Raw genomic sequence first — 27,815 nt, 5'->3', positions numbered from 1 at the left:
CATAAAGCAAGTAAATAGTAATAATAACTTATAATTGTACTACAATAATAATTTTAGTACAAAGAAAGAAAAACTAGATCAGTGGCGTAACTACAGGGGAGCAGAGCCCGCAACTGCGGGCTGGCCCATGGCTTTTGGGGGCCCTTTTCGAACTTTTCATTAAAGACTGGTTAGTTCACATTGTACCATGTTTTCAGTGACAAAAATCTACATACAGTATAGTCCTAATATTTTTCTGACACAAGTTTCGCAGCTGGGAGGAAGTCAACAAGCTTTATTAAACTAAAATATGAAAAATTAGGCCAAAATCCGTAAGAGCTGTAGAGAGAACCTTCACATTGAAGCGTGGGAAAAAGGTTAATAAACGAAATGCCAAGCAGTAAATAGTGAAGCATTCTTTACTTCAGATACCTTGTTCCTGCCACATGACCAATGAGTTAATTCTTGGACTAATTCTTACCTATACTGTAAGCTCCAATGGGCGAATAGGGTCAGCTTAATTCTTATTCTGAAACTAAGTTACCATAAAACTGGCAAAACTGCCAGTCTAAGTAAGTAGTGAAGTCAAGGGATAGTGGATAGTGGAAGAATTCATTGCCAGGGCAGCTAGAGGTCATATTGTTCTTATAAAATCCTATAGTTTCGAAAGTGTCCTATTTTATTCTATAATTTAACAAATCGTCTTTTTAGTCCTATATTTTTGGGATTTCGAAGTAATTATTTGTAATTTCAGCAGTAGCATGTTTTAGAAGCAGAAATAGTGGGATCTCATTTGGTCAGATAAATATATCGCGGAGCTCGCTTCGCTCGCTCAGCATTTTTTATCCTCAATTTTCATAATAAGAGAATTGATACGATCCTTTTATTTGGTTTTTATATGAAATGATAACAATTACTATGCACTCGAAAATAACTTAATAACATTTCGCCTTAAACTTTTCATTTAAATATCTAAGCTCACAGGTTGAGCACAATACCTTTAAAATATGTTTAGTTATAAAATAGAATTTTGAAAATCTGTCATTTCGAAAAAACAACCCTTTCTACCTGACCCTTTTAAATAGTTTTATTTTCTCATTTTAAGTCTTTTTGCTTACAAATTAGTCACCTTTTCAAGTAAATCTAAATGTTTGTCGGTATTTGATTTAATCTACGTGCTATGTAACGCACTTTAAAGAATCTTACATTCTCCATAAAATAAAATTATGAACACTTTAGATCCAATCATTTATTAGTCCATTTAATGTTTCTTGTAAGGTTAAGAACTGTGACTTAACTGTTTTAATTTTGCTTGATATATTTAAATCGAGAGATAGGATCATGGTATTGCCTTAGTTTAAATAGAAGGTTTAATACTCCTTTTAAGATTCCTTCACCCGTCGACAATAAATAAGGCTTTTACGCTTTCAATCCTGCTCCCCTATTTCACAATTCAAAGAAATCGAGGGTAATTTTTAAAAGCAAAAGCAAGTATATACCGACGTTATATTTAGCATGGGCTTAAGGTGGTGTTTATTATTAAAAGTTACGTGTGTTTCTCCACAAATCGAGAAGAATTTTAAAAGCAAATGAAAGTACTAGATTGTGATCCCGTGGATATTACAATTATAACGTAAGTTTTTTTTTTGAAGCAAGGATTAAGGGTTATATTTTTTATACGTTTTATGGCATCGAGACGTTATTCACTCTGATTTTCTGTACTTTTTAGCCATATCGTAGTATATGATGGGCTCTTAGTTTGGCCCGAGCCGTCGTCCGTAGTAGTAGTACTAGTACTAGTAGTAGTAATAGTAGTAGTAGTAGTAGTAGTAGTAGTAGTAGTAGTGGCCGGGGTTGTCGCTTCGTTATCGTCAGATTTTAGCTTAAAAGGAACTTAATATTACCACAACCCACCCATAGGGGTTACTGGGCTCGGTTAGAGATTTAATTTTAGTTAAAATTTTTTCAGGTCAGACCCGGGAATCGAATCCGGGTCGCTGGCGCAGTAGACAGAAATTCTACCACTGAACCATAGAGACTTGATAGAAGCTCCGAGTTTTTTATGATTTATTTTTATCTCTAAAATTTCGGGGTGATGTGGGGTAGGGTACCTCTTAATCTGTGGGGTCGGATACTTTTGAATTTTTATCTGTGGGGTCGGATACTTATGAATTTGTGTGTTTGGGGTTTTTATATTTATTTTCTTTTTATGTATGTGCTAATTAAGTAGATAACGATTTTCCCCGTTTCCTACCGCGCTCCTCATGTGTTTCGTTCTTGTTCGGTAGCTATCGTCATCTATGTTATGTTTGACAGGAACGTTTTGGCGGTTAATTCAAGTGTGGGTTTAGATAGAGCTAACATAGTGTTAAATGAGCGTTATGCGTTTGATCATTTAAGCATTGCTTAAGGTAATTCGAGGGGATAATCACTAAAATGCGTAATCACTATAACTAAACTTTCTCTTTCAAAAGTTTCTTGTTAGAAATGCGATAAGTGTGCATCGGCATAAGTCTATGTTGTAAACTCATCGAGAGGATTATCACTAAAAACTATCTGTTCTTCGATTCGCCGGAATATTAGAATTACAGCATAAGTAAATTTATACGGTTATAATTTAATCACTGTTTAGAGTAGGGAATCGAGGGGCTATTCACTCTGATTTTATGCACGGTAAATCATTTAAGCATTGAAAAAGATAGCGCTATTCACTCATTAGGGTAGGGTATAGAGGGGCTATTCACTCGTACGATATGGCTACTATTACGAGCCCTTGGGCCGTCTTGTTTAATGGGTATTTACGATTATTTCGCTTAACCACTGTTAAAGGATGCGCACGTTTTCCGTTCGTGTCACAATATAGAACCGTTAAAGGTAACGGATTGAGGGGCTATTCGCTCAAATATTCTGTATGCCTGTTTAGTACAGTACGATGAGGCTACTATTACGAGTCCAGCCCTTGGGTCTTCTTGTTGGTAATAAAATTCAAGGGGAGTGAGCCAGGTATGAGTGAGATATATCTTAGTAGAGAGCGGCGACAAGGCGAATTTGAAATTAAGTATGAAAGGGAAAAGTAGTAATATTAAAAAATCGTGATGCTTTCATACATTTTGAATGCCGAAGACTCGAGATAAGGCCCAAATTGGCGGGCTGCGGGCGGGCCCAGCAAACGTCGTTACGCCACTGAACTAGATTCCACTAAATCGGGAGTTATATTGCAATTTTGTCCACCTTGCTTTTTTACTACGGGCGCAATTTCGGAACAAAAAATTTAACCACGAAAATAGAGGTAAGAATGACATTTTCGATCTCTAGAACTCGCTATATACAGAATTTGTGGGTGGAGTCAAAATATAAGCAGACGAAGTTTCTCAATAAAGTATGCGAGGATGGGTAATGAATTTGCTACGTTCAACGTTCTTTCTACATAAATCCGTTTTTGGTTAAACTGGGAAAAAATAGTGTATCCTTTCACACTAATATCAGTAGTCCATCAAACAGGGGGTTATGGATTTCTGCTAATGTCAGAAGCCGATAAAGCTTTATACATGAAGTACGTAACATGTGCCTTGGCGAGAAACACGATATATTCTAAGCTCCTAGGAAAGTCCATTCCCACACGCGGAGGAAAATAATTCGGTAAAGCGGCGCCTTCCGCCGTCTCTACCTTAAGAACCGATTTACAGGTACATAAATTCGAGAACTACTATAAAGACCGAGTAGGGTCTCTAATATATTCTTTAGATAAAACTATTCACAATACCAAAGGTTATTGTGAGTATGGCACGAAGATCTTATCAATCTGGGTGGCTTTTGCTTTGACTATTTAAAACGCCATGTATCTGTTTTTTTACGAGGAATTATTTTTCGGTTCTCGCGGCTGTGGCAGGCCCTGCCGCTCAGGCTCAGCCGCTGATGCCTAGCCAAGGCTTGGTGTAGTTTTCGAGTCAAATATTATTCGCAGAGCTATATTTTTGTTGAAATATTTTAAAATAATCTTATCATATTTAGCTAAAGATCAATTAAATGACTCGAATATTTTCGAATGTTGAGCTTTAGTACGTTCAATATTTTTAAAAGACTACACCGAACGGTACCACAAATTTGCCTTCTGAGCTTCCCGGTTAGGTCGACTCGAGGTCTAATGCAAGAAAATAGTATCGGAGCTATCACCGATTGGTCTGGCATGAAAGAGGTTGTATACGGTTAGAAGCTAATGATTGGATAGAAGCTTTTTTTCGTTCGTCTGCTTAGTTTTTACTACGGGAAAGTCATAAAATCCATGGACAAAGCTCTGAAAATATTAGACATGCGACTTTATGTGTGAAGCACAATCCGCTTTTGCTAATATAATATCTTTATTATATTTTTTTCTGCGCTTCGACAATGTCGTTGTCTAATTACATTTTTTTTCTCCTTTCACACGAACTACATAAAACAGGTGGCACTAGTAAGTAATTTATTCTAAAACTAATTTTCTTTAATTGATAACTTAACTAAAAGTATATTTTTTAAATGAATTTTAAATAAAGTATACATTTTAAAGGGAAATGAAATGGTCCGACAACCAATTTTAATCGATTTGTATTGAAAAAATCATTAAGAATAGAGCTCGGCATTTTCTATTCATTACCCATAAATTGGTGGATAACCGATTATTTATAAGCAAAGTTGTGGATATAATACGATTTAACATGTAAGTTCTGTGGATAATTTTTGAGTATGGATAAAGATAAAATAACGTGGATAATGGATAGATAATGCCGAGCTCTAGTTAAGAATGTAACGATAGTTTGTGGCAAAAACATATAAAATTTTGTAAAAATTTCGAAAAGGTGGCAACTATTTGGTGCATAACAACAACAAAAGCAGGGAGAAATGAGGCAAGATGGAGTGGAAACGATGATGGGCGATCTGCGGCACTGAAACTTTCCCAGTGTACCTCGCGCACGCTATTGTAGTTACATGAGAACTAGCCTCTATTTTAAGACAGGGGGCGTCCTTTACGATTCCATGCTTTACGACCCTTAATAAACGCAAAGGATGTTTCTAACTGGTTGCTGAGAGCTTGTCATGAAGTGACGTAGGTGAAACGTCATAGTTTCCTATAAAGCGACGCCTGGTGAGGCGCTGTCAAAGTAATTAGTACAGACTAAATAGGAAATTGGACTGCAAAACCGAGTGTATTCAGTTCTCGCTTTTCGTCTCGAATCAGCTCTCGGTAAGTCTCTATCATTACAAAGTATAGGAAGTGTCATCATAATTATAAAACATATCTTATAAACATATGGTATTATCAATATAAATCCATTAAAATGGCTGTCTGACTATTTCATATGTCAGTTGCAAATTATTTCAAATGCAAACTGAAACTTTAAACATCTATTCTCTGTTACATGCTCCTCTTGATTCAGTGTATTGTAAGTTAAGTTTACTTGGTTCAAATTTCCAAACTAAACAAGTCACGCGTGCCCACTGGTTAAAAGTGATATGGCGTAGCGGTTCTAGCATCGCTTTCGCCTCACAGTTAGAAGGTTACGGGTTCGAGCCCGGGCGGTGGCGGGTGAAAATCTTGGAAACTACCCCATGTCTGTATAGTTTGCAAGTTCAATCCCTACTAGTTAAAGGGGTTTTCCTCCTCCTTCCCATGAAAACTTGCCAAGGTTAACTGTATGTTCAGACCACCTAACCCATGGACAGGCAAGTGAATTTGGAGCTAAGTTTGCTTAGAGCAACGCGTGACACTAGCGCTGTGGCGGTGGATGTTGGAAATATTTCACCAAACCCATGTAAAATTGGCGCCATTTTTTGTTTGAAGAGTAGAGCCCTCCATTCGCCGATACGGGGAGAAAATTTGAATAGATTATAAAGGCAAGTTGAATTTCATTATTTATTTTATCCTCTCTCTCATTTAAGATTCATAAGCGATCTATCAAGTTAGTTTTTGTGAATTCTAGGAGAGCGGTAGCTCTCTTAGATAAGACTTCATACCGACTTTAATGTATAAGGATGGTTTTTTGATTGGTTATAACTTTTTTTGTATCGTATTAACTGCTTTGAAAAAATTCCACAGAACTACAATTCGGGCCCTCAATATGTGGTTAAAATTTCAAAAAGATCCACTCATTAGTTTATTTTATAAAAAATAAAGTTGCTAAGGGTGGTTTTCATTTGCATAAATTTGTCAGTGTTTTTGGTGAAAAAGTTAAATTTTCCCATAGAAATAACATGGAGTTTTTTTCAAATTTAGCCATTTTGTGGCCACCTTTTTGACATGAAATATTCGTTTGTTACGTTTGGGAACGGTTTGATATCAAAATATAAACCTTTTTCTAGGACTATTTTTAAGGTTTTTGCGAAAAATTAATTTTAAGTATGTTTAATTTTAAATTTTAAAAACTACCCCAATCTGCGATATTTAGCATGGATACGCTGTTTTATTGGTAAATATCAGCGCGACCAATATTGGCCTTTTTCTACGTATAGTTGCGTCATAATAATCCGATTGTTTTTTCTTAATGCCTTTTGGTTGAAATGGCCTATCGATAGTGAGATAAGACTGCTTTAACGATTACAGGTAATTAAGCTTGATTAACGATTACAGGTAATTAAGCTAGATTAACGCTTACAGGTAATTAAGCTAAATTAACGCTTACAGGTAATTAAGCTAGATTAACGCTTACAGGTAATTAAGCTAGATTACCGGTGGCGGGTAATTAAGCTAGATTACCGTTGGCGCCTAATTAAGCTAGATTACCGTTGGCGCCTAATTAAGCTAGATTACCGTTGGCGCCTAATTAAGCTAGATTACCGTTGGCGCCTAATTAAGCTAGATTACCGTTGGCGGGCAATAGGGCTAGATTACCGTTGGCGCCTAATTAAGCTAGATTACCGATGGCGGGTAATTAAGCTAGATTACCGATGGCGGGTAATTAAGCTAGATTACCGATGGCGGGTAATTAAGCTAGATTACCGGTGGCGGGTAATTAAGCTAGATTACCGGTGGCGGGTAATTAAGCTAGATTACCGGTGGCGGGTAATTAAGCTAGATTACCGGTGGCGGGTAATTAAGCTAGATTACCTGTGCCGGGTAATTAAGCTAGATTACCGGTGGCGGGTAATTAAGCTAGATTACCGGTGGCGGGTAATTAAGCTAGATTACCTGTGCCGGGTAATTAAGCTAGATTACCTGTGCCTGGTAATTAAGCTGGATTACCGATGGCGGGTAATTAAGCTAGATTACCGATGGCGGGTAATTAAGCTAGATTACCGATGGCGGGTAATTAAGCTAGATTACCGATGGCGGGTAATTAAGCTAGATTACCGATGGCGGGTAATTAAGCTAGATTACCGATGGCGGGTAATTAAGCTAGATTACCGAAGGCGGGTAATTAAGCTAAATTAACGATGGCGGGTAATTAAGCTAGATTACCGATGGCGGGTAATTAAGCTAGATTACCGATGGCGGGTAATTGAGCTAGATTACCGATGGCGGGTAATTGAGCTAGATTACCGATGGCGGGTAATTAAGCTAGATTACCGATGGCGGGTAATTAAGCTAGATTACCGATGGCGCCAAATTAATCTAGATTACCGTTGGCGCCTAATTAAGCTAGATTACCGTTGGTGCCTAATTAAGCTAGATCACCGTTGGCGCCTAATTAAGCTAGATTACCGTTGGCGCCTAATTAAGCTAGATTACCGTTGGCGCCTAATTAAGCTAGATTACCGTTGGCGCCTAATTAAGCTAGATTACCGTTGGCGGGTAATTAAGCTAGATTACCGTTGGCGCCTAATTAAGCTAGATTACCGTTGGCGCCTAATTAAGCTAGATTACCGTTGGCGCCTAATTAAGCTAGATTACCGTTGGCGGGTAATTAAGTTAGATTCTGTAATAGATAATTGGTCAGTTCAAAAGCTTTAACTAATGTAAGTGCAACGCCCTCAAACGTTTTCTCTCCTAAGGTTTCTAAACTATTTTAATTAATATTAAGACTGAAGTAACAGATATTAATAAAAACTGTCTTTGTAGACAAAGACGGCAAAAAGTAAGAGATAAGTGTAGAAAATTAAATGCCTGAAGTAACAGATATTAAATTTGCACTTTTGAACACATGATTATAAAACATCAATTATTTGAAAAAATTCTTATCTTAGTTTTTTTGACCAAAATTTCATATGCGGAAAAATTTTTTAACATTATTTACCCTAGAAAAAGGCTTCTTCAAGAATTTTTTAAAGGATACTAGCTTGATACTACGTTTTACCAGGGAGGAGAGACTGGCATGGTCTTTAAGAAGGTTCAAATACTTTCATATCTGAAAAAATTGAGATTTACGAGTTTAATTTTTATATTTTTAAATGAGAAATATTGCGAAGCGGAAAGTAACATAGGCAGTTTTATTGGGATGTTGATATTAGTGTCGAAAAGATTTGTAGATTGATCGTGATCTTTAGAGAGCTATACATTACGTCAATTTTTGAAACTTGGAAAACTTTGAAATTAACGAACACTTCTTGTTTTAATACGGTTTTTACTTTATCAGCTATTAACCGTTTTCTGTTCATTTTATTCTCCTTATAGGGCTCAATCTGATTGGAATATTTGAGAGAAAAATGGAAAACGCCTATTATTTTTAAAATGATATATAAGTGTCATATTAAAATATTTTTACTTAAGTAATTTTGGTGAAAAAAACTAAGATAAGAATTTTTTCAAATAATTGATGTTTTATAATCATGTGTTCAAAAGTGCAAATTTAATATCTGTTGCTTCAGGCATTTAATTTTCTACACTTATCTCTTACTTTTTCCCGTCTTTGTCTACAAAGACAGTTTTTATTATATTACTCAGGCATTGTTTATAAAGTCAGTTTAACAATGAGCCTTCGCTAAAAAATGTCCGGAACCATTACAGACGAATATTTCTTTACGGAACATTTGGCGATAAATTGCGGTCAGTAGACGCGTGAGGGCGCGTGCCATTTGTTAACGCGGGTTTAACATGTCTTTGCCTGTCCATGCATTAAGTGGTCTGAGGTGTAGGGTGCTTTCGGTTAACTGTGGGTAAGGGCAACCACCTGTAGGCCTAAATAAGCCACTGGATTTGTGTAGGCATCCCTTTAACTCCAAGTCTTTGTTTGCTTGATAATTTTCTGGTCCATCTTGAAGCATTTGGCCATGTGTATAATCAAGGAGGTGAGTTGGAAATATTTATACCTATAAGCACTAGGGGAGCGTTGAAGTTTGCTATTAATAAAATTTGTAGAGATACTTTTGCAAATCACGTGTGATTAAAACTTATCTTTGACCCTTGGTTTTTGCCCCCCCCCGGTCAGGAATGGAACATAACAAACCGTCCTCTAGTTCATGGACATTCATAATACAATAAAATCCTCGATACATACACATAGTATTTACGGATAATGTTCTTTGGTTGGACGATTTTAAGATGAAAAGTTAATTTCTCTAACCGATTTAGCCCTAAGTGACACCGTTTTCAAGTTATGAACTATGTAGTATTTTACGGATGACCCCCTTAAATTAATTTAAGAAACCGAACAGTTAATGATGTCAAATTTAATTAACAAAACACCCGTAAAACGCTCCAGTCGTTCCCAATGGTATATTCCCATTGGACCGAATCCCATTCGACCGAAACCGCTTTTTGGTTTTTTATGGAGAATATATTTAAATTTCCAGCCCAATGGCGGGTTTCTGCTGAATGGGAATTTATTTGAAAGAATTAGTTAATTAAATGTCTGTGAGGATTTCAAATCACCGCAGCAGCATGGTAGAATATCAGGCTTTTAATTCAGAGGCTCGGGTTCAAACCACGAGAAGGAAATCGTAAGATTGGTTAGGCCAGGTTAGGTAAGGTTAGGTTAGCAATATTTTATAAATCATTTAACTATGGTACGCCTTTTCCAAAATATTGATGTTTAGTTTCATTGACTTCTCAAATAATATGCCTTTTCCAAAACATTACTGTTATGTTAGGTTAGGTTAGGTTTGGGTTGGTTAAGTTAGGTTAGTATTATTTTACAAATCATTTAACTATGGTACGCCTTTTTTGCAAAATATTCATGTTTAGCTTCATCGACTTCTCAAATAATATGCCTTTTCCAAAACATTACTGTTATGTTACGTTAGGTTTGGGTTGGTTAAGTTAGGTTAGTAATATATTATAAATCATTTAACTATGGTACGCCTTTTCCAAAACATTCATGTTTAGCTTCATTGACTTCTCAAATAATATGCCTTTTCCAAAACATTACTGTTATGTTATGTTATGTTTGGTTTGGTTTGGTTAAGTTAGGTTAATAATATTTTATAAATCATTTAACTATGGTACGCCTTTTCCAAAACATTACTGTTATGTTATGTTAAGTTAGGTTAGGTTTGGTTTGGTTAAGTTAGGTTAATAATATTTAATAAATCATTTAACTATGGTACGCCTTTTCCGAAATATTGATGTTTAGCTTCATTGACTTCTCAAGTAATATGCCTTTTCCAAAACATTATTGTTATGTTAGGTAAAGTTTCGGTTAGTTAAGTTAGGTTAGTAATATTTTATAAATCATTTAACTATCGTACGCCTTTTCCAAAATATTCATGTTTAGCTTCATGGACTTCTCAAATAATATGCCTTTTCCAAAACATTACTGTTATGTTATGTTATGTTAGGTTTGGTTTGGTTAAGTTGGGTTAATAATATTTTATAAATCATTTAACTATGCTACGCCTTTTCCAAAATATTTATGTTTAGCTTCATTGACTTCTCAAAAATATGCCTTTTCCAAAACATTACTGTTATGCTAGGTTAGGTTTGGTTTGGTTAGGCTATGTGTTATTTGATAAATCATTTAACTATGGTACGCCTTTTCCAAAATATTGATGTTTTATAGCTTCAATGACTTCTCAAATAATATGCCTTTTTCAAAACATTACTGTTATGTTAGGTTAGGTTTGGGTTGGTTAAGTTAGGTTAGTAATATTTTATAAATCATTTAACTATGGTACGCCTTTTCCAAAATATTATTAATGTAAAGAAAGCCGCCTTTATTAGCAATTCTCTCCATTATCAATCACTCTAAAAATTAAATTTTGCATTTCAAACATCAATATATATATGCAACGAAAACTGTAGGGTAAAAAAATTCCTTACAATAAGTGAAAACGTTTGCTTTTTAAATTTTGATATATATTTTTCCAAAACCGCACATTTGGGCTGTTTTCGGTTGAATGGGAAACGCGTTCGGTCGAATGGGATTCGTTCGAATGGGACACAAGCAAAAGAACGGCCTTTAATTTTCTAAATATAAAAGGAAAAATATCAATTTTAAAATAAATGATCTCTTAATACAATATTATAATTAGCATTTAATTTAGAGCTCGGCATTATATATCCATTATCCACGTTATTTTATCTTTATCCACTCGAAAATTATCCACAGAACTTGCATGTTAAATCGTATTATATCCACAACTTTGCTTATAAATGATCGGTTATCCACCAATTTGTGAATAATGGATTGAAACTATCTAGCACTAGACTGATTGTCTTCTATGCGAGACATATCATTATTGGTTGAAAATTGTCGTCTGCTTTACCGTATAACCTCTAAGGAGCAGCCATGGAAATAACACAGGTTTACAGGTCCAAAACCACTTTATTAATTACTCAGACTAGTTTTTTTTATTCAAAAACCGAGGGTCACGAGTCCTAGGGACTTGTTTATTAATTCTAATTTTTGATAAATATTGAAAGGGGACCAGTTTATTAATTCAAGGTTTTCGTCAAATTTCGACTCCTTTCACATTGCAAGGAGTCTTAATCTTATTTCCTAAATATCTCTACTCCTAGTCGTTGTGTCAGTTAGTAATAATAAGTACAGCGTTGCCAGACGTACGGTAATTATAGTACAATGCGATAATTTTAAGAGTTTTTTCGAAGCGTACGATAGTTATGACGCTGTGCTAGAACGCTGAATTCGATAATTCGGCGTACGATAATTGTACGATAATTTAGCGGGAAATCTAACTAATCTGGGCACAAAAGGCTCGCTAGAAGAAGAAAAAGGTGAAATAGGATGAAATTATTCATGTTTTAAGTCCAAAGGCAGGATGAGAGAAACGTTTGGAGACGTTATTTGTCCATCTCCTCCAGGACCCTTGTAATTTGTACCGATTTTAGTATAAATACAAGGTCAATCAGAACACCACTATTTTGAAGGCGCTCGGAGCGTACGATAATTTTGGTTGAAAATCGATAATCTTTTGGCTTTCGTACGATAATGTAGTCAAAGATGGCTAAATAAAATTGTTAAAAATGATTTGGGACCATGTAATTTTATATTTATAAATAATTTTAAAGTGGGATCAGTAGTAAAATAAATCGCACAGGGGTAACTGGTCTTAGGGACCAGTTTGAATATTGTTGATGTCGGGGTCGCTGGTCCCGAGGACTAGTTGAAAAAAAACCTTATTTCCATGGCTGCTAAGGAGGCTGTTGTATATAGACATTTAGATAATACAACGCCTATTTTTACTCGTGCGGGGGAGAATCCCCCCTCGCACGAAGTATTAGTCCCGGTTCTCAAGATCTCTCTAGCAGGCTAGGAAATAAGACAGGTTTACAGGTCAAAAACCAGTTTATTAATCGCTTGGACCACTTTTTTTATTCAAAACGTGAGGATCACTGGTCCCAATGACTAGTTTATTAATTCCTACTTTTATTAAAAATTGATATGGGGACCTCTTTAATTATTTTCATTTTAACATAAATTTCGACTCCACGACGAACTTCAACCAGTGAAAATGGCAGCCATATTTGGAAGATTAGAGATGTTCGATAACAGAAGTGAACCCTGGTCACAATACGTTGAACGCTTGGATGAGTACTTCGCTGTGGACAACATAACAGACAATGCTAAAAAAGAGCCATACTTCAGATCGTATTAGAATCAAACACGAATGCCCTATTGAGAACTCTCGTCAGACCTGAGACTATTCCGGAACAAGACGTACGCAGCCTTGGTAACACTCTTAAGCCAATATTTCAATCCTAGGCCATCGAAGGTAGTGGATCGATTACGATTCAACAATAGTAACAGAAGACAAGGATAATCCATCTCAGTATACATATCAGAATTAAGGAAGCTAACAGAGCGTTGTTGCATCGGGACCAATTTGAACGAGATGATTCGAGACAGACTTGTTTGTGGGATAAATGTGAGACAATGCATGGACGACTACTGGCGAAAGGGGACACCCTTACTCTAACAGACGCTATTCGCATTACCCCAGCTGGAGAACGGCTACGAAGAACACTCACCAAATCAAGCACGGGGAAAGCAACCTTGTTTCCTCGGCAGCTCTAATTTAATTAGTCTTAACTACTGCGCCGCTAGTACTTTAGTGGTGTCTGCTAGTCAGAACAATGACCTTACCTCTCTCAGTCTGTGAAAATTCAACCAATAGCATGGATGTAAGAGGTAAGGTTTAGAAGACACCTCTAAACCAATGGCGACACAGTAGTCCTTGTTAAGACTAATTAAATGCTAATTATTTTGTAATAAGCGATCATTTTTAAAAACAATTTTCCTTAATTGCTGACAGACCTTTGTAACTCAACCTTGAGTTCAGAACATAGAGCGACATGGTTTGCTAATTTACAATTTCATTAATTACAGGTCGTATTGCATGGGATTAATTTTCAAGGGGACACGCAGCACATCTTTAATATTATGAAAATACCTTTTTTAACATTATGATTAAATAATGCGAAATAAATAAATACATTCAGCATTACACGCAAATTTGTCAAACATCTTTTCACCCATTCCAATACATTAATTAAAAGTACTGATAATAATGAACATTTCCTGAAACCCATTTAAAGGGAGGGTGAAGTAGAAATCCAAGTGATTGTTATCGATTCTTCTACTAATTACAAGACCAGTCTGCATAGTGAAACATTCAGGAAATACTTCCGAATGATTTTAAAATTCAAATTAGGTTCAGATTTTAAGGATAATTTTAAATAAGGACCTAAGACCAATCGCGGCACGTCCTACCTTTTTATAAACAAAATCCTCGTGGCACGTTCCGTGTAGAATGAAATTTATCACGGGATTTGATAAAATTAAGTTAAGTTAAAATATCAAGAACTTATCTTAAGATTTTGACCTTGTTGGAATCATAACATTTTTGGTTAAACATTGAACAATCCAAATAATTGCACCGATTATTTATCTTAAAAATAATGCTGGCGTATTGTTGGTTATCCCTAAATGGTGTTTCAAGTTTTTATTTGAAAAGCGTATGTTTGAAATATTTAAGGCTATATCTTCTACCTTGTTTGTAGTTAGTGAGAAGTGCAAGGTTTGAGAAGAAGTATTCATTATTCCACATTTTTGTTATGTTCTAACGATAATATATATAAATAAAACCTATCAATAATTGCAATTACAAGAAAATCAAAGACATTGATTTAACCGAAATAGATATCCAGTTCCATAGCTCTGTGAGCTTGTTCTATCCTTGAATTCTTCTGCACATACCACATTTCGGTGAAAAGGATCGAAATGGACAGCATATTCAAAGCATCGAATAGTATGAACATGATGCTGACATCATGGAATGTCGTCTTCGAGGATTCCATGCTTTGTTTTGGCTTCATATATTTTGAGCACGCATTCCCATGCATTAGATAATTCTGTCGGATATGATGTCCAGTTTCCCAAAAATTCATAAGTCTGCAATCAGAATTTATATCAAAACTCAATAATGCATTAGGTTCATCTGTGAAATACGGCAAGACAAGTTTGTTTAAGCAAACTTAGTATTATTTATTAGGGAAAGATACCGACATTAAAACAATCCGGGCCCATAGTATGTGGTTAAAACTTCGCAGAGATCGTTGCAATAGTTTATCATATAAGAAATATAGCGGCTTATAGAACGTTATATTGGTGACTTTCGGAGTTTCATTAAAAACAATTAAGTTTAAGTATTGTTTTTCATAGTTTTAATTACATAACCCTAAGTTTCGTGGTTTACCTTACCGTATATCTGGGGATAATTGTGTATAAATTCTTCGATTTAAAATTAGTGTCAAAGCCTTTGTGGTTCCACTTAGTACTTTAAGATATTTTTTAACACTCGAAAAATTTACAAGTGGGGACCTTCGCTGTCATTTCAACAGACAAGTGGGGACTTTCAAGCACATATTTACCAATTTCGTACATATGATACTTTTACATTTATAATATTGATTATTATGATGAAATTTACATAATCTGATCTATATAAAGTTTAACACTAAAATTATACGTTAGTTTTAGATTTACATGTGGGGACCTAAACCGTCTTCCTACCGTATATCTGGAGACATTTGTGTATAAATTCTAGAGGTGTGCTGTTAACCGTTTCAATCGAATAATTCGATCGAATACCGAAACAAATAATTCGATGCGGTATTCGATAAGCCCATTTTCACTATTCGATACGAATATCGAATACCGAACTGACTATATTATTAAAATTTGACTACCATAAATTTAAGTCCTTGGCAGTAGCGAGACCCACCTTATTTTAATAAATATCATCCCAATTTTATTTGTCTCTCATTAAAAACTACAAGCAAGTGCCTAGGAATATATTGTCGCGTAAGTAAAGTACGAGACGGGTTTTAATCAATGTAAGGTATAAGTTTTATTCGACTTGGCAGATTATTTACAAATGTACGAACAACTCAAAAATACCGCGTGGACGGTAGTACGGTACAGTAAAATCAGTTCCCGGTACAAACTCTCTCGAAGCTGGGCTTTTCATACGTCACTCGGAGAGGTAAAAACACTAGTTAAAATCAATGATGGCGTCGGATGAGATCTCTTGCAGGATGCGCTGACGGCTAGTGCGAGCCTCAAATGGGGTAGAACATGGGTCCACGTCGTAGAAACAACGAATGGCGAAGTCACAAACGTAAATTCCACTATCGGTGATGGGTGGCCGGGCCACGGGGATGGTCTCAAACGATGACGGATCGAAATCGAGAATTCCGCGGAGTCTAGCTTCCTCCGCCAGGTATACCAAGACGAGAGCGAGAAAGGAATGACTAGCCGCCAGGTCCACAAGATGGATGCGAGATCGGCCAATGTCGACGACAATGAGATTCCAGTGGTGTTTCGCAAGGTATGGGAAAGCCAATATGCGGTGGGCAAAGAGTTCAGGTATCTGAGTTGTATAACACGTGGCGGTAGTACGGTACGGTAAAATCAGTTCCCGGTACAAACTCTCTCGGAGCTGGGCTTTTCAGCCTTTAGGTCCCCGGGAGAGAAGTTAGGGAAGGAGCCTAAGAGCGAGCTGGGCTTTTCAGCCTTGAGATCTCGCCTAAGGGAAGGTTACCGTAAGAAGCGTCCTAACACTGGATGAATCGCCTTTTATACCCGGTGGTCCTTTGTTCGCAGAGAAGGCGTTCTCTATGGGAGAGTGTCGTTAGAGGCGCTCGATACTTTCGTCGCCAGAGGCGCTAGTTAGTTAAAGCGCGCACGAATTCAAAACGCTATTTCACCTCCGCGTGACAACTCCCCCGCGGGAAAAAAGCCGTCCCGGCGAACACAAAATAAACAAGTTGGGAAAACCAAAATATTACCTCTCCGAGTCAAGAGGTCTACTACTACAAACTTATTTACCTAGATATGGAATTATTTCTCTTTTTTGAAGTAAAAATTTACGAAATATTGAAGCAGTATTCCAAGCATAGCGAATAATACAGTAAAGCAGACGACATTTTACATCCAATAAGGATAAATCTTGGACACATGGAAATCAGTCAATGGGGAAAAGATCAGGAAATGAAGTCTACGCTTCAGCTGTTTACCGTATATTCTGATAGCTACATTCACAACTGGTTTGCAGTGTAAACACTATCGTCTCGTCTCACCTCAACAATATTGTTACTTGGCCACCATGAATGTTAACGTTAAATAACACCAAAGCTAAATTGTAGCTAGACGCACTAAAAGTCAATGCGCACCATAAAGAGAATGAAAAGTCTGTAGCTACTACCCGTTTACCATTAGCCCTTTTACTATGCTAATTGCCACCATGATCTTTTCTTCTATTATAAAATCTTAACCTGATTATTTAATAGTGTATTTAACATTCGGCTCACTCTGAACCGTTGATGTCTTTTCATTTCAGACACGAAAATCAAAGCCCAAAGTTTACTTCACCTCAGGCCTCGATTATTTACTCTTTGTTTCACTAAGCCTCTTGCGGATTATACTTAATGTACCCGCCGGAGTCTAGGTCTTAGTGTTCTTCATGACATCACTAAACCAAGGATTATTCTATATACAGATGTAGTATAGCTTAAGTAATATATAAACAGCCATTTAAAATAACAATATTAAAACAAGTTGGGAAAACCAAAATATTACCTCTCCGAGTCAAGAGGTCTACTACTACAAACTTATTTACCTAGATATGGAATTATTTCTCTTTTTTGAAGTAAAAATTTTCGAAATATTGAAGCAGTATTCCAAGCATAGCGAATAATACAGTAAAGCAGACGACATTTTACATCCAATAAGGATAAATCTTGGACACATGGATATCAGTCAATGGGGAAAAGATCAGGAAATGAAGTCTGCGCTTCAGCTGTTTACCGTATATTCTGATAGCTACATTCACAACTCTGATCCGTTGATGCCTCTTCATTTCAGACACGAAAATCAAAGCCCAAAGTTTACTTCACCTCAGGCCTCAATTATTTACTCTTCGTTTCACTAAGCCTAAAACGGATGATACTTATTTTACCCGCCGGAGTCTAGGTCTTAGTTTTCTTCATGAAATCGCTAAACCAAGGATTATTCTATATACAGATGTAGTATAGCTTAAGTAATATATAAACAGCCATTTCAAATAACAATATTAAAAAAAATCTTTGGAATATCAAAATGAAACAGAGCTTTAAAGCTACAAAAGTACTAAATGCATCATAATTACGAAAAATACTTCCACATATTCACTTTATATTATGGAAAAAGGGAATATTAAGGTTCTGTATGATTTCTTAACACATCAACACAAGGCTAACTGCTAACGCGACGCACTAGTGTAACAATGGACGGACACACACAGACAAAAACATAGACTGCTTTTTAACTCTTTCCGTATTAATTTTGAGTTGAGAAACAAGATTATCTTTAATATTTAAATAAATATAATTATTTTTAATTATTTTAATCTTCAATAATTAACATTAATAATAGTTAAATCGTTTAAAATAAAGTTATACCTATTATCATCTCAAACTTTGCTAATATTGACGTTTAACGTGAAGGTTACCCCTCTTGCCCGCTTTCTTCAAATTTTGGGGTATATATACGATTCGTTTCCATTATAATAGTAAGGAAAAAGCGCAATTGCGAAAACCTTTGGTGGCGATCCCACCTTAGGGAGGCTAGACGTTTCTCGTAACCCTAGCTGATCGCCGCGTATATCCTAAAACCAAACGATGATAATGGAGTAGATGCCAATGAGACAGATTGGTGTCTATGTGGAATAGACGGAAGACCAGTAGATGGTGGTGTTTAGAAGCCAGAATGTACAGACTGGCGTCCAAGTGGAATGGACGAAGACCAGAAGATGGTGGTGATTAGAAGCCAGTATGTACAGACTGGTGTCCATGTGGGATGGACGAAGGTCAAAAGATGGTGGTGATTAGAAGCCAGTAAGTACAGACTGGTGTCCGTGTGGGATGGACAAAGACCAGAATATGGTGGTGTGAGAACTCAAGTAGAGGAGCCATTTCCGTGACTGTGAAAGCAGTTCGGAAATGGCGAACACGTTTGCTCCGATTTGGAAACTGCGAACGCGGTCACGTGGGTGTAACAACAGACAGACAGACACACAGACAGACAGACAGACAGACAGACAGACAGACAGACAGACAGACAGACAGACAGACACGATCGTTACAGAACCTCTCCGTGACATACGTCACTCGGAGAGGTAAAAAATCTTTGGAATATCAAAATGAAACAGAGCTTTAAAGCTAAAAAAGTACTAAATGCATCATAAATACGAAAAGTACTTCCACACATTCACTTTATATTATGGAAAAAGGGAATATTAAGGTTCTGTATGATTTCTTAACACATCAACACAAGGCTAACTGCTAACGCGACGCACTAGTGTAACAATGGACGGACACACACAGACAAAAACATAGACTGCTTTTTAACTCTTTCCGTATTAATTTTGAGTTGAGAAACAAGATTATCTTTAATATTTAAATAAATATAATTATTTTTAATAATTTTAATCTTCAATAATTAACATTAATAATAGTTAAATCGTTTAAAATAAAGTTATACCTATTATCATCTCAAACTTTGCTAATATTGACGTTTAAAGTGAAGGGTACCCCTCTTGCCCGCTTTTTTCAAATTTTGGGATATATATACGATTCGTTTCCGTTACAATAGCAAGGAAAAAGCGCAATTGCGAAAACCTTTGGTGGCGATCCCACCTTAGGGAGGCTAGACGTTTCTCGTAACACTAGTTGATCGCCGCGTATATCCTAAAACCAAACGATGATAATGGAGTAGAAGCCAATGAGACAGATTGGTGTCTATGTGGAATAGACGGAAGACCAGTAGATGGTGGTGTTAGAAGCCAGAATGTGCAGACTGGTGTCCAAGTGGGATGAACAAAGACCAGAAGATGGTGGTGATTAGAAACCAGTATGTACAGACTGGTGTCCATGTGGGATGGACGGAGATCAAAAGATGGTGGTGGTTAGGAGCCAGTAAGTGCAGAGTGGTGTCCGTGTGGGATGGACAAAGACTAGAAGATGGTGGTGTGAGAACTCAAGTAGAAGAGCCATTTCCGTGACTGTGAAAGCAGTTCGGAAATGGCGAACACGTTTGCTCCGATTTGTAAACTGCGAACGCGGTCACGTGGGGTCTGACAGACAGACAGAAAGACAGACACACAGACACGTCCAGTGTAAAACCTCTCCGTGACGTCATCGTCACTCGGAGAGGTAAAAATATAACACTAAGAAGGAACCAAAGGGGGGAAAAAATAATAGTAATAATATTAATAATAAACAAGTTGGGAAAACCAAAATATTACCTCTCCGAGTCAAGAGGTCTACTACTACAAACTTATTTACCTAGATATGGAATTATTTCTCTTTTTTGAAGTAAAAATTTACGAAATATAGAAGCAGTATTCCAAGCATAGCGAATATACAGTAAAACAGACGACATTTTACATCCAATACGGATAAATCTTGGACACATGGAAATCAGTCGATGGAAAAAAGAACAGGAAATGAAGTCTACGCTTCAGCTGTTTACCCTATATTCTGATAGCTACATTCACAACTGGTTTGCAGTGTAAACACTATCGTCTCGTCTCACCTCACCTCAACAATATACTTAGTTTGCCAACAGAGTGTTAACGTTAAATAATACCAAAGCTAAATTGTAGCTAGACGCACTGATAGTCAATGCGCGCTATAAAGAAAATAAAAACTCTGTAGCTTAGCCCTACTAATCTAATAGCCACCATGACCTTTTCTTCTATTATAAAATCTTAACCTGATTATTTAAAAGTGTATTTAACTTTCAGCTCACTCTGAACCGTTGATGTCTCTTCATTTCAGACACAAAAATCAAAGCCCAAAGTTTACTTCACCTCAGGCCTCAATAATTTACTCCTTATTTCATTAAGCCTATTGCGGGTAATACGAGAAATACCCGCCGGAGTCTAGATCTTAACTTTCTTCATGAAATCATTAAACCAAGGATTATTCTATATACAGATGTAGTATAGCTTAAGTAATATATAAACAGCCATTTCAAATAAAAATATTAAAAAAATCTTTGGAAAATCAAAATGAAACAGAGCTTTAAAGATACAAAAGTACTAAATGCATCATAAATACGAAAAATATTTCCACATATTCACTTTATATTATGGATAAAGGGAATATTAAGGTTCTGTAGGATTTCTTTACACATCAAAACAAAACGAACTTCTAACGCAGCGCACTAGTGTAACAACGGACGGACAAACACATAGAATGCTGTTTTACCCTTTCCGTATTAATTTTGTGTTGAGAGACATGATTATCTTAAATACTAAAATAAATATAATTATTATAACAAATTTTCTTCGTTAGTTATTCACCTTATTCAGCGTTACATCCTTTTTAGAAAGAACAATTAAACATTCTTGAGAGACTTGACTAATATTGACGTCTGAATTGAAGGATACGGCTGTTGTTTCGCCTTATTCAAATAGGTAGTATATAAGGGTTTCGAATCGCAGGTATGGATAAGAACAGCGCAATTGCGTGAACCTTTGGTGGAAGCCCCGCCATTGGGAGCCAGACGTTTCTCGTAACCCTGGCCGATCGCCGCGTATGTCTTAGACTTAAGGATGATGATGGAGTAGAAGCCAGGTGTACAGACTGGTGTCTTGTAGCAGACATAGACCGAGTAATGAAGTATAGAGACGAAATCACACTCATGAAGAAGAAGTTAGATAGAAAAATCAAACAACTTAGACCTTTGACGGAGAGGACACCATCGCGTTCTTCGACTTCATGTTGCAGTACGAACAATTCAAACTCTCGCGGAAACAGTGCAGTGACTAAATTACCAAAACTTGAAATGCCAACATTTAGTGGTGAATTCACAGAGTTTCAACCATTCTGGAGTAGATTTAAGGTCGCCGTTCATGACACGGACATATCAAAGGTAGAAAAACTGAATTATCTACTTTCCTATTTAAAAGGTGACGCTAAGGCGTCAGTAGCTAACTATAACGCGACAGATGGGGCATACTACGAGGTGGTAAAATATTTGACAGACCGCTTCGGTAGAAAGGATTTGATAATACATTCACACATTATGAAAATTTTAGAAGTAGAACCTGTACCAAATTCTCGCGAGTTAAAAGCCATGCGAAAGTTATTAGAAACTTGCGATATTAGTTTGCGTAGTTTAAAGTCCTTAGACATAGACGTAGCTTCCCCCGCTACTTGTATTTGCCCTGTCATTCTTAAATGCCTACCTGCAGACATACGCTTAGAATATAGTAGAACGCGCGAGAGGGACTCCAGCTGGAATGCTGAATTATTGCTAAACTTCCTACGAAAGGAGATTGAAAGTAGAGAACTATCTTATCTACTGGGGGCATCTACAAATAAAGAAAGAGTAGAGAAATTCGAACCTTATGCAAAATCAAGAAATTCGAAATTCGACAACCAAAGCGCCGAATTTAAGCCTCGTAGACCTTCAACGCAAACACTAGCGACTCAAATAACACAAAGAAGTACTCATTGCATCATCTGCGACAATGAAACCCACGCATCTATAGACTGTAGAAATTTCACACTAAAAAAAAAGCGAAAAAAAAATCACAGAAGCTAACCGGTGTTACAATTGCGTAAAAAGGGGTCACTCGGGCTCTGAATGCTTATCTAGATTTAAATCCTGCAAGCTCTGCCAGGGGAAACATAACCAAGTAGTTTGCGTAAAAAACCCAGCAAATAGAAGAGAGAAACCCAATGAACTAGTACCTACAGGGGAAACCAATGTTAAAAGAACAGTTGACTCATCGTTTATAACCATAGAACCAAATGTACTCCTTCAAACTGCCCCAAGCGATAGCGAAAAACCCAAATTTCGAATCATATCCAGAAATACTACGTGTTCGATGCTTTCTCGATGGGGGTAGTGACGCCACATTTATCCACGAAGACATATCGCGAAGGTTGCAACTTCCAATCGTTGGAGAAACCTCTATAACTGTGAACAATTTTGGAAATAAGAATCCTACTGAAGCCAGGCGAAGAAAGGTTAGACTTACGTTAGAAAACATCATAACAGGAGGTCATAGAATAGAAGTCATAGCCATAGAAGTTCCTTTCTTATGTCAAGCGGTTACAACAGTCAATTCAATCGAAATCGAACAATTCATGAGGATTAGAGATCTACAACTCGCAGACGACCCCCACGACTCGAACGAGAGAAGCACATGCATTGGAGTTCTGATCGGAAGCGATTACTATTGGGACTTCGCCTATACCGAATTTCATAGAATAACGCCATCCCTGGTAGCATAAAATACACTATTTGGGTGGTCGTTACAAGGTCCCACAGACTCGGAAAGACGGTTAGTACACGCTTGCCAAGTAACGACACTTCGCGTCGGAGTAGAAGAAAAGAAAGTAGACGAAATCCTCAAATCCTTTTGGGAACTTGAATCCATTGGGATTGATTTAAAGGCTGACACAATCCAGGCTCCAAGTACAATAGTAGAAGACTGCAAAGCGACCACGAATTTTAACGGCGAGAGGTACCAAGTCCATCTGCCTTGGACCACCGACAAGTCATTGCTGCCAGACAATTTTGATGTGGCAGTGAAGAGGTTCAAAGGACTCGTAAGGAGATTCAAACAATATCCCATCTTCTTGGAAGATTATCAGCAAATCATAAACGATCAACTTGAACAAAGGATCGCGGAAGAAGTTGAAAACTCGGCACCTCCAGGGTCATTTTATATACCTCATCAAGGAGTTAGAAGAGAAGCGAGTACGACCACGAAACTCAGAGTCGTCTTTGACGCGTCAGCCCACGCAAGAGGAAAACCGTCCCTAAACGATTGTTTGTCAAGCGGAATTAACTTGAACGCCGAATTGATGGCTCTCCTATTGAGGTTCCGAAACCACCGAATAGCCATCACCGCCGATTTGGAAAAGGCCTTTTTAAAGATAGAATTGTCACCCGAAGATCGAGATTCAGTCCGTTTTCTTTGGGTGAAGGTCAATAACAACAATCAAATTATCGAAGATGAATTTAGAATACTACGCATGACTAGAGTAGCGTTTGGCTTAACTTGCAGTCCATATCTACTGGCACAGACGATCAAGGTTCACTTAGAAAAGTATGACGCATCGAAACCAGAAATCAGAGCGCTTTCAACGGATCTATACGTGGATGACTTAGTCACTGGAAGGGACAATGTCAGAGAAGCGTTTGACTTATCCAATAACATAAGGGTAGCTATGGACGAAGCCGGGATGTGTATGAGAAAATTCAATTCTAACTCAAGAGAACTCAGAGCACTATGGGGTGAAGACCCGGACCAGTCAACTAAACCAGTCACGATTGAAGGAGAAGTCGGTTCCAACGCAACCAAGGTTCTGGGGATAGAATGGGATCCAGATAAAGACGTACTTCAATTTAATCTCACCAAATTGAGCGAAATTCTGGTCAACTTAGAGAAAACGAAGCGTCGTGTCCTGAGTGCTGTAAGCCAAATTTTCGATCCTATGGGACTTTTATCACCATACACCATACGCGCGAAGTTTATGTTCCAAAAACTTTGGACATTGAAGTCAGGATGGGATGAACCTTTACCTGAGGAAATCAGAATAGAATTCACCAAATGGTACGAAAAAATGCCCCAGCTTAGAAAATTCGAATTGCGTCGATGTTACTTCAGCGACTTCAACGAAGAAATCGTAGACAAGACCTTGCACTTCTTTTGCGATGCCAGTCAAGCTGCATATGCCTGCGTTATTTATTTGCGATTCACAACAATCACGGGCAAGGTGGGCGTGTCTTTAGTAACCTCTAAAGCAAGAGTTGCTCCATTAAAACAAGGATCAACGGGAAGAGAGGATCAAAAATCACCAAAACTAGTACTCACGCTTCCAAGGCTGGAACTAATGGCCTGCCTCTTAGGTGCACGCTTAGTTAATCACATCAAAAATGAATTTGGGTTAGAAAACATTAAGAGACACATGTGGACGGATAGCACAATCGCGCTACATTGGATCAAGGGATCATTAGATGGGTGGAAGCAGTTCGTGTCAAACCGAGTAGCGGAGATTAAGGAACTTACGGATGAAAAAACATGGTCACATTATCCAGGGATATGTAATCCGGCAGACATTCCCTCACGAGGTAGCTCTGTTAAAGAACTGATTGCTGGGAATTGTTGGCTTAGCGGACCCGAATGGTTAAAGATGCAAGAATCAGCTTGGCCAAGGACCCAACAGAAACCCCAAAATTGGAAGAAGTCGAGATAGAAAGAAAGAAGAATGTTCAAGTCCTAACTGTCCATTGCTCAAGACCCCTCTGTCTTCAAAACCTCATAGACTTGAAAAATTACAGTAACCTGACCAAGATAGTTCGAATTACGGCCTGGATTCTTCGATTTTGCGACCACACGCGTACGAAAATTAGAAAAAGAGGTCCTCTTCACGCTGAGGAAATTAATCGAGCAGAGAAAAAATGGATCCAGTCAGTCCAGTTTGAAGATTTCCAAGAAGAAATAACGTCGTTGAAGAAAGGTCACGAAATAAGCCGAAGGTCAACAATTGCAAGTTTACGACCGATCTTGAACGAATACAACCTACTATGTGTTGGGGGACGATTGAGCAAATCACGCCTTTCATTTGAAGAAAGACATCCCGTCCTAATTAACAAGAAACAGAGATTAGCCGAACTACTCGTTCAAAAGAGTCACTGGGAGGTAGCCCATAGTGGCATACAAAGCACGTTCACCCAACTGAGAGGAAGGTACTGGATACCCGCTGGTAAACAACTCGCTATGAAAATAGTGAAGGACTGCATAGTTTGCAAGAAGTACAACGCCAAGCCTGGGCAAATGGTAACAGCACCGTTACCGAAAAATAGAACAGATTCCGTCCCGCCCTTCACTGTTATCGGTCTCGACTTCGCAGGGCCTCTCATGGTCAGAACGAAAACCGGAAGCGAAAAGGCGTACATTTGCCTTATCACCTGTGCCATAACCAGGTCGATACACTTAGAACTAGTACATTCGTTAAGCACTCCGGATTTCTTGATGGCATTTCGCCGTATGGTCTCACGACGAGGCTTTCCCAGCGTCATCTACAGCGATAACGCCAAAACCTTTCGAAAGGCTGACCGCGACCTAAAAACCCTCTGGAAGAATATCGACAACCAAGAAGTTAGAGAATATTTCGGAAACAAAGGCATTTCTTGGAACTTCATAGCGGAACGCGGAGCCTGGTGGGGCGGATTCTGGGAGAGGATGGTCTGTTCAACCAAGACCATCTTACGCAAAACATTAGGACTAGCCTCTTTATCCCACCAAGAGTTGGAAACAGTGCTTACGGAGGCTGAAGCGGTCTTAAATTCAAGACCGATCACCTACAGTTTCTCCGAAGCAAACGAGCCCGAACCAATCACTCCTGCTCATTATCTTACTGGCAAAAGGATCATAGAACTACCAAAACAAAAGGTCAAATTTGACCCCAAGGAACCCCAAACTAGGGAACATATGAACAAGCGCTTAAAACATAGATTAGCAGTAATGGAAAGACTTTGGGTTCGTTGGAAACATGAGTATCTCATGGAATTGAGGTCAGCTCATCACAACAAGTTAGTTCCAAAGGAAACATGAGTAAATGTCGGAGACGTTGTATTGATTCACGACGAGAAAGCACCTAAACACCTATGGAGGATGGGTGTGATAACTGAAACCCAAATGGGCAGGGATGGCAAAATTAGGTCTTGCTTAGTGCGAACCCCCAATCATAATATTATTCGAAGGCCTATACAATTGTTATATCCTCTAGAAATTACTGATTAAATATTCTAAAGCGTTAAGTTAAATTTATCTTAAATAAAACTTTGGATAAACCAAATTGTATTTCGGGGGGAGTGTAAAAACCCTAACGCTTTAGCCTATAATAAAAAATTTATAGACCTATTATGGAGTAAGAAAATCTAATAGTGTAATAATAAAATTGAAATAACTGTCATTCGCGATTAAAAACGAAACTGTAAAAAAAATGAACATTGTATACTGATAAGATTTAAAATTGTCAACAAAAAACAAACATAATGCCTACAGAGAAGGGGGCGTCTCTTGCTCACGAAGGAAAAATTATTGTAATATCAGTCAACCTTTAGAAGCCGCGCAATCAACAACTACCAGTTTAGAATTTTAGAATAAATAAAGACAATTTTTAGTTAAACGACTCGTAATCTTTTTGAGTTCGCGAAATATGCCGATTATAGTTAGCCTAAACCACTCGAATCCGCGGTGTTTCAGTCCGCCGAAAATTAGCTCTCCCAATAGAAAAAATCGAAATAACAAAACCACTCCAATTAACACCGGGACAAAACAATTTAGAGTGACCGAAATCAAAAAGACGGCCACTTATTCAATAAAAATATCGTGTGTGTTTCATGTCCCCACATATAAATGTGTTGGGTTCTTTTTCCACAGCGAGTGTTTAATTATATGATTTATGGCGTTCAACTAATTACTAAATGGCGTTCAAGTAATTATTAAATCCTCTTCTTAATGAGCCATAGTGAATTGGGTCCTCAGATGTCAAGTGCACCGCGTTAGCAGTTTGCCTTGTTTTTCTTAATATAATATGAATATATGGAAATATTTTTCATAATTTCGATGCCTTTAGTAATTTTGTAGCTCTAAAGCTCTGATTCATTTTGATTTTCCAGGAATATTTTTTAATATTATTATTTCAAGTGTCTATTTATATATTACTTTAGCTATACTACATATGTATGTAGCATAATCCTTTCCGGAGAGATTACAAGAAGAAGCCTACGACTCAGCTTCTATCGGTCAAATTAAGTTTAATATGTCAATAGGCCTAGTTAACCTAAAAGTAATCAAATGGGTTTTTGTTTTTCGTTTCTGTAATGAAGAGATATTGACGGTTCAGAGTGAGCCGAAAGTTAAACACACTCTTAAATAATCAGGTTTTGATTTTATAA

The 27,815-nt window shown here is 37.4% G+C and overlaps 2 protein-coding genes across 2 annotated transcripts; both read left to right on the top strand.

Moving 5' to 3' along the window:
* Positions 1–21,506: 21,506 nt before the first annotated feature.
* LOC149707816 (uncharacterized) lies at positions 21,507–22,439 on the top strand. Its single transcript, XM_089863811.1, has one exon. The coding sequence runs from the start codon at positions 21,507–21,509 to the stop codon at positions 22,437–22,439; it is 933 nt and encodes a 310-aa protein (XP_089719937.1).
* A 209-nt stretch (positions 22,440–22,648) lies between these two features.
* Positions 22,649–26,466, top strand: LOC149707815 (uncharacterized). The gene is made up of 3 exons (XM_089863810.1): positions 22,649–23,042; positions 23,163–24,980; positions 25,043–26,466. The coding sequence occupies exons 1-3, from the start codon at positions 22,649–22,651 to the stop codon at positions 26,464–26,466; spliced, it is 3,636 nt and encodes a 1,211-aa protein (XP_089719936.1).
* The last annotated feature ends 1,349 nt before the right edge of the window (positions 26,467–27,815 follow it).

The sequence above is a fragment of the Phalangium opilio genome, unplaced genomic scaffold, assembly GCF_054372755.1.
Source record: "Phalangium opilio isolate 3A_F unplaced genomic scaffold, DU_Popi_V2 ptg000013l_1, whole genome shotgun sequence".
Lineage (NCBI taxonomy): Eukaryota > Metazoa > Arthropoda > Arachnida > Opiliones > Phalangiidae > Phalangium > Phalangium opilio.
This window is presented reverse-complemented; position numbering and strand designations above follow the sequence as displayed.

Excerpts from the sequence above, each read along its gene's own strand:
- LOC149707815 (XM_089863810.1), top strand. The coding sequence starts at position 22,649 with ATGTACTCCTTCAAACTGCCCCAAGCGATAGCGAAAAACCCAAATTTC. Across the intron at positions 23,043-23,162 it reads CCACGACTCGAACGAGAGAA|GTCCCACAGACTCGGAAAGA; the intron begins GCACATGCATTG and ends GGTCGTTACAAG. Across the intron at positions 24,981-25,042 it reads GGCAGACATTCCCTCACGAG|ATGCAAGAATCAGCTTGGCC; the intron begins GTAGCTCTGTTA and ends GAATGGTTAAAG.
- LOC149707816 (XM_089863811.1), top strand. The coding sequence starts at position 21,507 with ATGAAGTATAGAGACGAAATCACACTCATGAAGAAGAAGTTAGATAGA.